Source organism: Nicotiana tabacum, chromosome 20 (genome assembly GCF_000715075.1).
Source record: "Nicotiana tabacum cultivar K326 chromosome 20, ASM71507v2, whole genome shotgun sequence".
In the NCBI taxonomy this organism is placed as follows: domain Eukaryota; kingdom Viridiplantae; phylum Streptophyta; class Magnoliopsida; order Solanales; family Solanaceae; genus Nicotiana; species Nicotiana tabacum.
In genome coordinates this window covers 101,137,351-101,151,393 of record NC_134099.1, presented here as the reverse complement: position 1 = coordinate 101,151,393, position 14,043 = coordinate 101,137,351, and the positions used below count along the sequence as shown (strand labels likewise).

Genomic DNA, 14,043 nt, shown 5'->3' with positions numbered 1-14,043 from the left:
TTTTACAAATAACACGAGCGCACCCCAAGGCGAGACACTAGGTCTAATAAGGCCCTTATTCAGAAAATCTTGCAATTGCTTTTTCAACTCTTTCAACTCTGGCGGGGCCATACGATATGGCAGAATAGAAATGGGCTGAGTGCCCAGAACCAAATCAATACAGAAGTCAATATCCCTATCGGGTGACATCCCCGACAAGTCTGCAGAAAACACTTCTGGAAACTCATGGACAACTAGTACCGGATCCATAGAAGGAACCTCCGTACCAGAATTACAGACATAAGCCAAATAAGCTAGACACCCCTTCTCGACCATACACCGAGCCTTCATATAAGAGATAACCCTACTGGTATAATGACCAGGAGATCGAAATAACCCCGACAAGGCTAAGGTCACTATCTTGGCATGATAGCCCAATATGGCATGATAAGGTGACAACCAATCCATCCCCAAAATGATATCAAAATCGATCATATCGAGAAGTAGGAGATCTATACTAGTATCAAGACCCCCAATAATAAGCACACACGAATGATAGACACGATCTACAATAATAGAATCCCTCATAGGTATAGACACATACACAGAAGCACTTAAGGAATCACGGGGCACAACCAAATATGAAGCAAAGTAAGATGGCACATAGGAGTAGGTAGACCCTAGATCAAATAGAACTGAAGCATCTCTACTGCAAACTGATACAATTAGTTATGATAACAACATTGGATGACTCAACCTTAGGCCTGACTGGAAAAGCATAACATCAAGGCTCGACCCCACCACTCTGAACCATATCTCTAGGACAGCCCTCTGCTGGTTGGCCTCCACCTCTAATGTCCTGGCCTCCACCTCTAATGGCCTGACCTCCACCTCTAGCGGCCTGACCTCTACCTCTGGCTCCCTGACCCTACCTCTAGCATGCTGAGCGGGCGGTGGCGCACCTGGTGCTGGAATCATGGCACGAGAATTTTGTTGCTGTGGCGGAATGTACAATAATCTCGGACAGGTCCTCCTGATATGTCTATAGCCACTACACTCGAAATATCCATCCTGATAATATGGCCATAGAAACTGACACTGACCCGGACGGGCCAGGTGACCACTGTAATAACTCTGAATAGGAGGTGCACTGATAGGATCTGGTGGTGCACTATAGGCTAGCTGATTCGAATAATGCATATGAGGACCATGACCACCTGAAGCACCATGGGTGCCTAGAATGCTGAATAAAACGGCCTGAGAGGATGGCCTCTACCAAAAGTGCCTCAACCTCCAAATGAGGACCCACTGAATCCATCGGAGTGACGCGACCTCTTGTCAGACCTCTAACCACTCCTTTGAGCTAAAACCATCTCAACTCGTCTGGCAAAATTGGCTGCATCCTGGAAAGAAATCTCACTCCTAGTCTCCTTAGCCATCTGCAATCTGATAGGCTGAGCAAGTCCCTCAATAAACCTCCTCACTCTCTCTCTCTCTCTCTCTCTGTAGGAAGCAGGAGAATAACATGATGGTCCATATCCACAAATTGAGTCTCGTACTGAGTGACAATCATAGAACCCTACTGTAGACGTTTGAACTGCCTCCGATAGTCCTCTCTATAAGTGATATGAAGATACTTCTCAAGAAATAGCTGAGAGAACTGGTCCCAAGTAAGAGCCGATGACCCAGCTGGTCTGACCAACATATAATCCCTCCACCATTTCTTGGCGGATCCCGATAGATGAAATGCAACAAAGTTGACCCCATTAGTCTCTACTATCCCCATGTACCGTAACACCTCATGACAGTTGTCCGAATAATCTTGGGGATCCTCTGAAGATGCATCGCTATAGTGAACCGGGAAAAGCTTGGTAAACCTATCCAATCCCCATAAATCCTCAGAAGACATAGTCGATCCATCACCGGTCTGTGCTGCAACACCCTGTGGAACTACCCCAACGGGCTGAGCTACTAGAGTCTGAAACTGAGGAGCCATCTGCTCCGGAGTGTAGGTAGCAGGAGTCTGTGCTCCTCCCCCAGCCTAAGAGATGGCTGTTGCTATTGTAAATGTGCTGGCCTGTGCCATACTTTCTATGAGGCCCACTAGACGGACTAAAGCATCCTGAAGTACCGGGGTAGCGATGAATCCCTCGGGAACTTGAGCTGGCCCTGCTGGAACGGTTTGAGCCGGAACCTTATCATCGAACTCCACCTGAGGCTCCGCTGCTGGTGTTGCTGCTCGAGCTCTAGGCTGAGCCCTGCCCTTGCCTCGGCCTCTAGCACGGCCCCGGCCTCCTCCTCTGCCCCTCGTAGGAGTTGCCGCTGGGGGATCGGGCTGCTGATAAGTTGATGAAGCGGTACGTGTTCTCGCCATCTGCGAAAGAACAAGAGTAGAGAGTTCAATTAGCATTAAGAGGACAAAATCACATGACAGAGAAGAATAAAAGTGTAATTGTTCCTAAACTCTGTAGCCTCTAGGAGATAAGTACAGACGTTTCCGTACCGATCCCCCAGACTCTACTAAGCATGTTCGTGAATCGTGAGACCTAGGCAACCTAGGCTCTGATACTAACTTGTCACGACCCGGAATTCCCACTATCGAGACCATGATGGCGCCTAACATCACACTTGCTAAGCAAGCTAAAGTTAAAATTTTATTTGCCAATTTCCTTAACGTTTCAGTGATTACAATAAACAAGCTAAACGAGTCGAAACAAATGCGGATGTAAGTAAATAGCTTCTTTGTTTATATTCTATTACTATTACTACCCAAAATCCGATGTCACAATCCACGAATATTCTAAGATTTTACTACAAGCATTTGTACGAAAGAAAATACAACTATTTACGAAATAAGGAAAACAACAAAGTATGGGGTATAGAAGGGGACGCCAGGGCCAGCAGACGCCAACAGGACTACCTTGGGTCTCTAAGCAAGTGAATTCTACAGCCAACCTTCTCATCAGCACGAACCTACTCCAAAATCTACACAGGAAGTGCAGTATCAATACAATCGACCCCATGTACTAGTAAATGTCGAGCCTAACCTCGACGAGGTAGTGACGAGGCTACGACGATGCATTTATAATATAATCTGCATATAGTGTATAATAAAAGCAGAAAGAAGGACATGATAAAAGAAAGCAGTAACTTGCAATGAATGAATATAGTTCTCAAAACATATCATCAGTGCTCAGCTATAACAAATCCTTCAGTACAGTTTAAGACTACCGTTCAACTAACACGATCAAGTGAAAATATAAGCATAAAGATCGTTACGGCGTGCAACCCGATCCCACCATATCATAATAACCACAATCATAGTTCACCATTATTTCACCACAATCCACCCTTATTACACCTGTTGCGGCATGCAACCCGATCCCACCATATCACAATAATCACAATCATAGTTCATCCTTATTTCACTACAATCCACCCTTATTACACCTGTAGCGGCGCGCAACCCGATCCCACCATATCAATATTATTTATTTGGCAAATACAGAAATTACATAATTCAAATCATATAACTCTTCACAAGGCTCAATTTCAAACCAAAGCATTTAGAAAGATTATACACTATGAGACTTTATACAAGTAATACCACACAGCGAGACCAATCCATAATATGCCTTGAAAGTACCAATAACCAGTTCAAACAATAATAAGAGACAACAAAGCTAAGAAAGAGCTAACACTTCTAACAAAATACACAATGTCTAACAAGTAGCAATTAGGCATGGAATTACAAGTAAAACATGTAGAAGTTAAGGCAGGAAAAGATAATATAAGAAGAAGGGAAGAAAACAGGCAAAACAGATAAATTGGCGGCGCATAGGTACTCGTCACCTCACCTATACACCGCTCACATGGATTTCATATAGAAAATAAATCAAGGATTCCTAATCCCTTGAGTCAAGGTTAGACACAACACTTACCTCACCCCACGGGCCACTCAATGCTTAATTACCGCTTTTCCTTTAGTGTCCACCTCCAAACCACTCGTATCTAGCCACATTTAACTCAATAACATCAATTATTGCTAAATAAACTAACTACAATGCATAAATTTAGATTTCTCAAGCGTTCCCCTAAAAAGTCAAAAATCGACCCAAGGCCCGCTTGGTCAAAACTCGAGGTTCAGACCAAAATCAATTCACCCCCGAGCCCGAATATGTAATAAGTTTTGAAATCTGATCCCAATTAGAGGTCTAAATCCTAATTTTTCAAAAATTCCTAATTTTACCCAAACTCCCAATTTCTACCATGGAAATCCTAGATTTTAGGTTGGAAATTCATAAAATGTGATGGGAATTGGAAGAAAGTGTGTTAGGATCACTTACCAAAGTTTTGGGGAAGAATTTGTCTTGGAAGAATCGTCTCCAGGGTTTTAGGATTTGAAAATTTGGACAATGGGAGAAAATCCCATCTAACTTAAATTTTGAACAGTTGCAGGTATCGCATTTACGACCTGGGGTTCGCAAATGCGACCATGTGTTCGCAAATGCGAACTGTCAGGATCGCAAATGCGAAATCAAAAACTTTGCAAATTCAAAGGTGTCCCTCCCAGCCCACTACTCGCAAATGCTATGGTCTCTTCGCAATTGCGAGGCTCGCATTTGCTAGCCAGACCTCGCAAATGCGAAGTCTGCAGATCTGGTGCATCAATTGCTGGTTTTTCTAAGTTCAAACACTCTGTAGCCTATCCGAAACTCACCCGAGCCCTCAGGGCTCCAAACCAAACATGCACAAAAGTCTTAAAACACCATATGAACTTGCTCGCGCGATCAAATCGCCAAAATAACACCTAGAACTACGAATTTAGCACCAAATCAAATGAAATTCTCAAGAACACTTTAAAATTTTTATTTTCTCAACCGGACGTCTGAATCACGTCACATCAGCTCAGTTTTTCACCAAATTTTACAGACAAGCCTTAAATATTATAATGAACATGTACCGGGCTCCGAAACCAAAATACGGACCCGATACCAACAAGATAAAACATTAACCAAATCCTTAAAACCATTAGATTTTCAGTCTTTTAATTTTTAACAAAAATTCATATCTCGAGCTAGGGACCTCAGAATTCGATTTCGGGCATACGCCCGGGTCCCATATTTCATTACGGACCCACCGGGACCGTCAAAATATGGGTCTGGGTCCGTTTACTCAAAACGTTGATGGAGGTCAACTAAAATTAACTTTTAAGGCAAAAATTATTATTTTCATCAACTTTCAACATAAAGGCTTTGCGAAAATACGGCCGGACTGCGCACACAAATTGAGGAAGTTAAAAATGAGATTTTTAAGGCTTAATAGCATAGAATCGGGTTCTAAAACATAAGATGACCCTTTGGGTCATCACAGATTCAGATTGCTTGCCATTCATTTTTTAGTAAGAATTGATAAATTATTTTTTTCCCTAAAACAATTTGAGTAACGTTATGGTATTACATTTATAAATATTAATCTTCTTATCAAGCACTCCATGATGTTCTTACATAATATGTACTTTTAGTTTTTATAATTAATTAAAATAAAATATTATAATTTAAAAATATATGTCAATTATTTTACAATATTAGTTACAAATATATGATTAGTAATTAATATATTTTTAAGAAACAATATGTATTTTAAATGTTTAATTTAATATCATATATAAATGCATATATTTGTTCAATCTTAACTTTTAATTAATAATTAACTTTATATTTGAAATTTAATCTAACTGTATAATTACACTTGTGCAACTAAATAGTATACTTGTAATTGCACTGTAATATATCATGACAAACAAACATGTCGTCGTAATTGTAATATCATATAATTACTAGGTTGTGTAATTACTACCCTAACAATTATATCAATTCTAATTACCTGGTGACTTTACAAACGACCCATAAAGTTGAAATCCCTATTGAGGGAATATTAGTAAACTTGTTGATGACAATTCTTTGGCTGGATTTAATGGCCATCCTTAATATTTCTAAAGGATTAAGTATTAGACTTGTGAATATTTCTAAAATTATCCTTTGGTTACTTTACGAATGAGTTTTAAGAGTTAACTTCTGCTCCTTCCATCTCAAATTAGTTGTCGTACTTTTTAAAAATAGTTGTCTGAAATTATTTGTCATTTTAGAAGTTCAAAATAAAATAAATTATATTTTTTCTATTTTATCCTTAATAATAATTATTCTTGAAGATAGAAATATCATATAAATAGAATAAATATTCAATGAGAAGAGGATATATCTTATGACATAAATAAGAAAAAAAAATAGTCCAACCATCCTCCTAATTCTCCCTCCGTTTCAGTTTAAATGAAGTGGTTTGACTTGGCACAAAGTTTAAGGAAAAAAAGACTTTTAAAATATATGGCTCTAAAAGCTTAAGAGACAAAAGTTTTGTGGGGCAATGACATTTGTGTGGCTATAAAGGCTTCTCAATCGGATAAAATGAAAAGTTTAAAGTTGAATTGTTTCCTAATAGAAATGTGTCATTCTTTTTGGAACGGACTTCGAGATGGCAAACGGTGCGGAGCGGTGCGGCCGCCCCGCAAAGTATAATTTGTTGTTTTTAAACGCCCAGCTCCGCAAACTCCTCCCCCCCCCCCCGACATAATTTATTTTTTAAAATTTTCTAATTTGAGAATATTATCAAAAGATACCATATTCCGGTGCATTATAATTTAATTAGGCGAAATACATAAACGGTCATTTTATGTTATCCTCAATGATCAAACAGACATCTCAACTAACTGCTTTACCATTTAAACACTTCAAGTGGCTATTAAATATATCAAATAAATACCCGAGTGCAACAGACCATATGCGTGAGTTACACTTGCCAATGACGTGTCAAATAAATCAATAAAAAAATGACACGTATAATTTATAATAAAAAATATTTACACGTGTAATTAACAACAAAAAGACATTGAAAGAAAAGACTTCTTCCTTAGTTTCAACTAAAGCGGCGCCCAGCCCCACCCCACCAACTTACTCTTCTTTCTTCCTTTCACTTATGTCTTCCCCAAAAACAGAACTCGTAATCCATCTTATTCAGTCGGTCTTCCCAAATAACAGAACCCTCAACCCTCATTTCACTTATGTCTTCCACCTAATCGTCGTATCTTCTCTAACCGAAGATTACCGGACCGAACCTTGATTTAGAGATTTCGAATCTTCTCGGACAAACACACGATAGGGCTTGTTCTGATATTTGGTCGGGTTCAGGAGAGGCTTTCTCAAGGAAATGAAGTGGTGAAAGAACTTGATGATGGATATGAGAAATGCAATGAAGAAGGAGTCGTCGCCGTCGGCAGAGATGACCCAGGGGTGAAGCGAATCAGCACGAGGGACTAAAGAATTGAACCGTTTGAAAACGGATTTTTCTTTTTTGTGCTTCAAACAAAAAGTTGACCATTGAAGGCTCCGGCCAAACTTCCGGCCATTGTTTTGGTGGTAGCTTAAAGAAGTGGAGCTACTGAATTTTTGGATGAAAAAGGTATAATATTATTGCTGAGAGATTTTTAGCAAAGAAAAAAAATAATATAATGTGAGACCCACTTCCAAAATTTAATTTAATTTAATTCTAAAACAAGAAAAAAAAAGTCTGGTAAAACCTCAGGTGCCCAAATGCAATTAAAATACACTTGACTTGCCATGTCAATGTGAGGTGTCTGCTGATATAACTTGAAGTGTCAAAATGGCTATAAGGTAAGTTGAGGTGTTTGCCTGATTTCTACTTAAAAGGACCGTATTTCGCCGTATATATATTCTTCTTTTTAGAAAACTTTATGCAATTTTTCTTAATTTGGCTTCCTTCGTTAGTGCTAACTCCACTTACTTTGTGCATATGTTGTAATTCTATGTTTTCTCATATTTTTCAACTTTCATATTGTGTAACTGTCTATTGCAAATTAAGCATCAAATTCTCTTGGAACAGAGATCACATAATCCGAAAGAAGAAAGGAATTCTATCTAATCCCATAAAGCAAGAGTACATCTCATTAAATATGAGCAGAGCAGCGTTTTAGGTTTTAATTCAAAAAATTAAAATCCCGCCCCGCCCCGCCCCTACAAATGCTGTAATCCTCTCGCTCCGTACCCTACAAATGCTCGATAAATAATTTGAGAGGGAGAGAGTGTTTAGTATTACAACACTCAACGCAGGTCAGCATCTTCTTTCAAATGCACACTTGGAAAAGGTGCTTTTCCTCGTGGAAGTGTACACATTAAGACAAAAAAATAACGACAAATTAATGTAGCTTTTTAAAACATCGAAAGAAGTTTCGTGCTGTAACTTTGGCACAAACAATAAGGTTTTTTCAAAAGGATGTAAGATTTTTGGTTCTCTGAAAGAACGAAAACCTTTGCATTGTCGTTGTAATAGCCCCCAAAGCTGAAGTGTCATTTTAGATCCACCTTATTTTGGACCACTCTACCTCTTACACCATCCTCCACCTATCTTCCTTTAAAACTCGGCAGTTCAGGCTTCCTTACCTTCTTCAGTAAATAGCAATGTTTCGAAGGAGAAAACTACCCTTTTTTTAGGCCCCCCTCTCCATACATACAAATTAAGGACGGTAGATAGTAGTTGCATTAAAATTGCCGTCTAAAGCCTAAAGCCAAATTTTATTAAGAGGCCTTAAACTTGTAAAAAATAATATTGAATAACCTAATTCATGCTTTATAGCAGAATTCCAACGGCAATATTACTACTATAAGTTAAAAATAGAAAAAAACAGTAATTTCAAATTTAAAGGATCAAAAAATAGCAGCAACTAATTATAGAAATTGATAACTTGATATCAGAATAAAATTTTATTTTTTGAAGGACAATTACCATAAAGTGAACCTATTATGAATTTTGAAAAGGGCCCTTAAAATTTTGGGAGCCTAAAGTCATTGCTTTACCGGCTTTGCCTATGAGCCGACACTATAACCACTTAAACTTAAGGAGAAAGTCTAATGCATGCTTGACAAGAACTTGTTATACGAATTCTGTGTGGTGGGACTTCTCTATCATCTGCCAAAATTCTAAAAGAAATGAAAGACCAAATTGTTAATTTTTTTTGACATATTATACTTATTTTGGAAAACTCATTCACCAATTTAACAATTTCCTTTCTCTACCCAAGCATGGTGAGTAGAACTAAACATATTTCTGTAGGTTATGCTTAAAATCTTTTTTTTAATTAAATAAATTGGACTAATATGAAACGTCCATAGTTTGTAGACGAAGTTTTTTGGAATGTACAAACAGACATCTAACATCTAAGCATATGTAGCGTGTACATAACAACAATCCATTTACTCCAACTTCATTGAATTTGTGACATGTGTAGTGAAACGATAAGAATTCCTTAATTTTTAGAAAAGAATCGTTAGATGAATTTTCTGGTTTGTTTTTATTTGTATTTTTATTTTTTCAGCACGAATTCAAATTAATTGTATCAATTATCAATGACTTTTTGCTACATAATGACCAAATGATTAAGTGTCGTTTGGATATAAGAATTGTGATATTTCGGAAAAGTAAAAAAAAAATCAAATGAAAATAATATTTACAAATTAGAGCTGTGTTTGGATATAAATACTATTTGAAGTTATTTTTTTAATTTTTGTGAGTGATTTGAAGTGAATTTTGAAAAATAACTTTTTATTTTTAAAAAATTTCGAAATCTAACTTCATGCGAAATTTGAAATATTTACGGTCAAACACTGATTTTGAAAAAAGTAAAAAATTTAAAAAAAAATGAATTTTTTTAATGGCCAAAAGGCAAACGGCCCTAAAAAGAAAAAAAGAGAAGAGGTGCAATTCCTAATTTCACCTTTCAAGAAATAGGTAAATGCATTTAATTTCTGTCTTCGTTACCAATTAATAATTCCCGTCAATCTGTCTCTTTTTGTATCAATCCCTCTTTCAAATAACGAAAAATTGCTTGCACCAGCCAATTAGAATCCAGTAATTCCCCAAATCTTTCCCTCCGCATCAATGACTGAAATGGAAGAAACTCCACAGAGCCAATTAGAACCCAGTAATTCCCACGATACCCAGAAGAATTTTTCATTCAGCATTTGGCCACCCACACAGCGCACCCGTGACGCCGTCATTCAGCGTCTCATCGAAACTCTCTCTACCCCTTCTATCCTCTCCAAACGTTACAGCACTCTCACAAATGAAGAGGCTTCAGATATTGCCAGGTCCATAGAGGAAGAGGCATTTACCTTTGCTGGATCCTCTGTCTCCCCTAACGTTGATGGAATCGAGATCCTTCAGGTATGTAAAGGGTTCTACTGAACTCACTACTTTCAACTTGAACCATTGTACTCACTACTTGAACTCACTACTCGCTCTGTTCCAATTTATGTAATACTCTTTACTTCTTAGTCATTTTTATATTTAGTAATAATTTAATTTTAAACTTTCCATATTAATTAACATCTCTGCCCTGGAAAATTATACTGTTTGGATAGGTAAAAGTTATCTTTATATGTTTACATACTATGTATTGAATTCCATTGTCTTTTTCAAGTATTTACTTCTTTAAATTTTGACTCCCTTAGTTAAATCCTGGCTCCCCTACCGAATGATATGATTTATAGCGACGAAAATGTCTATGGTTTGTTTTAGACCACATGTTTCAAAGGCGTTTCTTTCGGTGAAGAGAGTATAATGTACTACATCTCACCCACTTATAGGTGGATCTAGCTTGTAACTTATGGGTTTCACGTGAATGAAGTAGCCTTTGCCGAGATACTCTATATGTATTAACTATTAAGAAATTCACTAAATATCTATAAATAAGTGATTGTGGACCTAGTTATTATTGTATATTGACTTGATGTTGTTGGAGGAACTCATAAACATCAAATCCTAGATCCGTTTCTGCACTTAAATTGTGATATGTTTCTCTTTAGGAATACTACCATGTATATGTATAATAAACTGCACTTTTTAAGGTCCAGTGACTAAATGGTGGATATGTATCTGCTTTAGGTATACTCCAAGGAGATTAGCAAGCGTATGCTGGACGCTCTGAAGTCTAGATCTGCTGCTACCACTTCCCCGGAAGCTGAAAGTAAACCATCAGAGTCGCTGGTGGATGCTTCGGAGTCTTCCGCTCACACTGGGGAAATCTCATCCATTGAAACCGAGTCTTGAAAATTGCAACGAGGTCATTTAGTTTTCGTCTAATTGACTCTGCAATGAGAAAAACTCTAGGTTTTGGTTAATTTAGGTGTAATGAGATCTCATTGTGCTGTTTATGTATTATGTAGATCGATATATATAATGTTGGATCAATAAACATCTATGTGAGAGCCTCCTGATTCATTGCCTTTCTTCAGTTTGCGTAAGTTTGAGGGTTCCTGATATAAAGTCTAGATTCTGCCTGTGCTTTGTTATATCTGACACTAATGTCCATTGATGCGGACAGGATTGACTTGACTTTGTATTTTATTTCTGGGAGTCAGTTGAAAATTGGGGGATGCGTTTATTTTTTGTTTTTCTATTCTTCACATTTTTTACTAATTTTAACTTGCTATGTGTATGTGATCACAAACTCAAATAAAGCAAGAGACTTGAGGTTCTATGTAATTAGAAACTCAGATAAAGGAGGAGGTTGAAGTCTTTAGATGTTAGCGTAAAAGTAATTCCGATCGATACTGAGTAATCATACAATCTACCTTAGCTAATTTGGGATTGATGATTGTTAAGTTTTATTTTTATGTTTTTATGATTGGTGCTTAATGATCCTCCTCATCTTGATTGTGCTATAACAACCGTGGTTCTTAGGGATGCTCTTTTGACGGAATGTGTCATTTATTGCTTGTGTTGTCATGTGATACAAATAAGTACAATATCTACTCCCTTGATAAGATTTGGGGTTATTGCTTCTATGTTAATTAAGATGGTATACAATTGCTGAATACTATTATTGTTTCTTGGATATTTGGTTGTTTTTGTATGGACATGACTTGTGCTAGATTTCAACATTACTTTAGAGAAAAAAGATACACATTTTATTAAGGCGTGGTCTAGAAATCTTGGAAGTTTTAACTTAAGCTGTGGGTATTACTTACATTTGCATCAGAGGTAGCTCCCCAGGTTGGGGCATGGCATTTTGGACTACCGTCTGCCCCTAATGGACCCGCTGTGCATTGATTAATTGTGATGTATAAGTCTTGTTCTCGTATTCGAGGGGATACTGATCCAACTTATGATTTCTAGATACTTCTGCTACACATCATGAAGGTGTTTGATTATAGGGGCATGCTGTTTGGAAATAACATATGTCAAGTTATGTATTGTCCATGAAAAGAGCAGCACTTCTATTTCTACGCTTAATAGGATCACAACAAAAAAATGTAATCCCCAAGTCCTTTTTCGGGGCAAGTTACAAATCCCTCTATTGATATTTAACTGTTATTTGCTGTATAATTTCTTTGTGATCCTTTTAAAGATAGAAACAGAAGTGGCTACTCCTTTTGCTTGGATTATTGAGTTGATTATAGAGTAAGCGGGACTACAAATTCAATGATCTGAGCGGTCTGAGCTAAGAAGTTCATTCATTTGAGTGTTGTATTTAGCTTTTTCTCCCAGGATCTGATCTATTGAGCTTCCTATGTACAGTATTTGTTTGTTTGCTGTTCATTTTCAGGGGTGGTTAGTGTTTCTGGGCATAAATTAAGTACTCTTTGATGCTTCTGTTGTCGCCCAGTGTTATGCTTCTTGTAACAAGTCGAATCTCATAGAGATGTTTTAGACTCAATTATAGACTTATTTGTTGTCATTTGCATTGATGAATCTTGGCTTCTCTGCTCATTCTGCTATTTAAGGGAGTATGTCACAGTAATTTCTTGCCTTCAATATGCTGACAACATACTACTTAAATTGAAACCAAAAAATTATTTGCGCGCACGCTAGCCCGGACAACATGGTTATTAAATAAAGGGAGAATTACACGCATTATCACTTGGTCCTGAAAATTACTTTTCACACGTTAGGCTTAAGCCCACCCCCATCTAATTCTTTTTTTTCTTTTCTTCTACCTGTATCACGACTTTGCACCCTCATATTCCTCTACTGTTATTATTCCCCTTCGATTCTCCTTCCAGATTCAAAGTTAGATTCAAAGCTGATCCAAAAATACATAAAGGAATTAGTTATTTACTGTCACGCACTAAAGAGATTTACCTGGTAGGCTGTTGGATCATCAAACTAGAAAGAAAGTGGCATTGTCTCTATCTTATCCTCATTCCACATGTAATTTCAATTCCAATGGTTGATTAAAAACTTGAAAAATATAAGTCACCATTAAAGGCCGTTGGAAGCTTTGATTTCATAAATTGGGTTTTTTGTTAGTTGTTTGGATCGGGTGTTGTCCAATTGATTAGGATCATCAAGAGGAGTTCAAAACTTAAATTTTAAATAACCTGGAGTAGATTTGAGTTAAATTTCAAGAGAGGCTCAACGAAGAGGAAGAACTGTGAAGCTCCATTGGTAGGATTTATTTGTATAAAAATGTATAATATTATATGATAGTGTATAAACACATCTTATACTCTATTATATACGAGGTTGATACATTATTTATAGGTATTTGGTGGATTTCTCCCATCATATAAATAGTGAATCACAAACATTTTCACTATTATGCTTACATATCTTTATACAATTTCATACAACTATATACATACTGTACCTCCTTGTATAAAAATATATTACATTGTATAAAAGAGTATAAGCGCCTCTAACAAATTTATATTGTTTTCACTAGCAATTCTTGTTCAAAACTAATCTAAATCTCCATCAAATGACTTCAAAATTTGTATACAACCTCTTTAGACCAGTGGCGAAGGCAGGACTTCTTCTAAGGGGGTCAAAAAAGGAATAAATTAAAAAATTTAAAGAGATTGTATACAGTATGTATGTATACAACTATATACATATTGTACCTCCTTGTATAAAAGTGTATTACATTGTATAAAAGAGTATAAGCGACCAGTGACGGAGGCAGGACTTCTTCTAAGGGGGTTCAAAAAAGGA

The 14,043-nt window shown here is 37.1% G+C and overlaps 1 protein-coding gene across 1 annotated transcript; it reads left to right on the top strand.

Moving 5' to 3' along the window:
• Nucleotides 1-9,812: 9,812 nt before the first annotated feature.
• On the top strand, nt 9,813-11,491 carry LOC107807419 (MFP1 attachment factor 1). Its single transcript, XM_016631785.2, has 2 exons — nt 9,813-10,272; nt 10,993-11,491. Exons 1-2 carry the CDS (start codon nt 9,988-9,990, stop codon nt 11,155-11,157), a joined length of 450 nt encoding a protein of 149 aa, XP_016487271.1. The 5' UTR covers nt 9,813-9,987; the 3' UTR covers nt 11,158-11,491.
• Nucleotides 11,492-14,043: the final 2,552 nt, after the last annotated feature.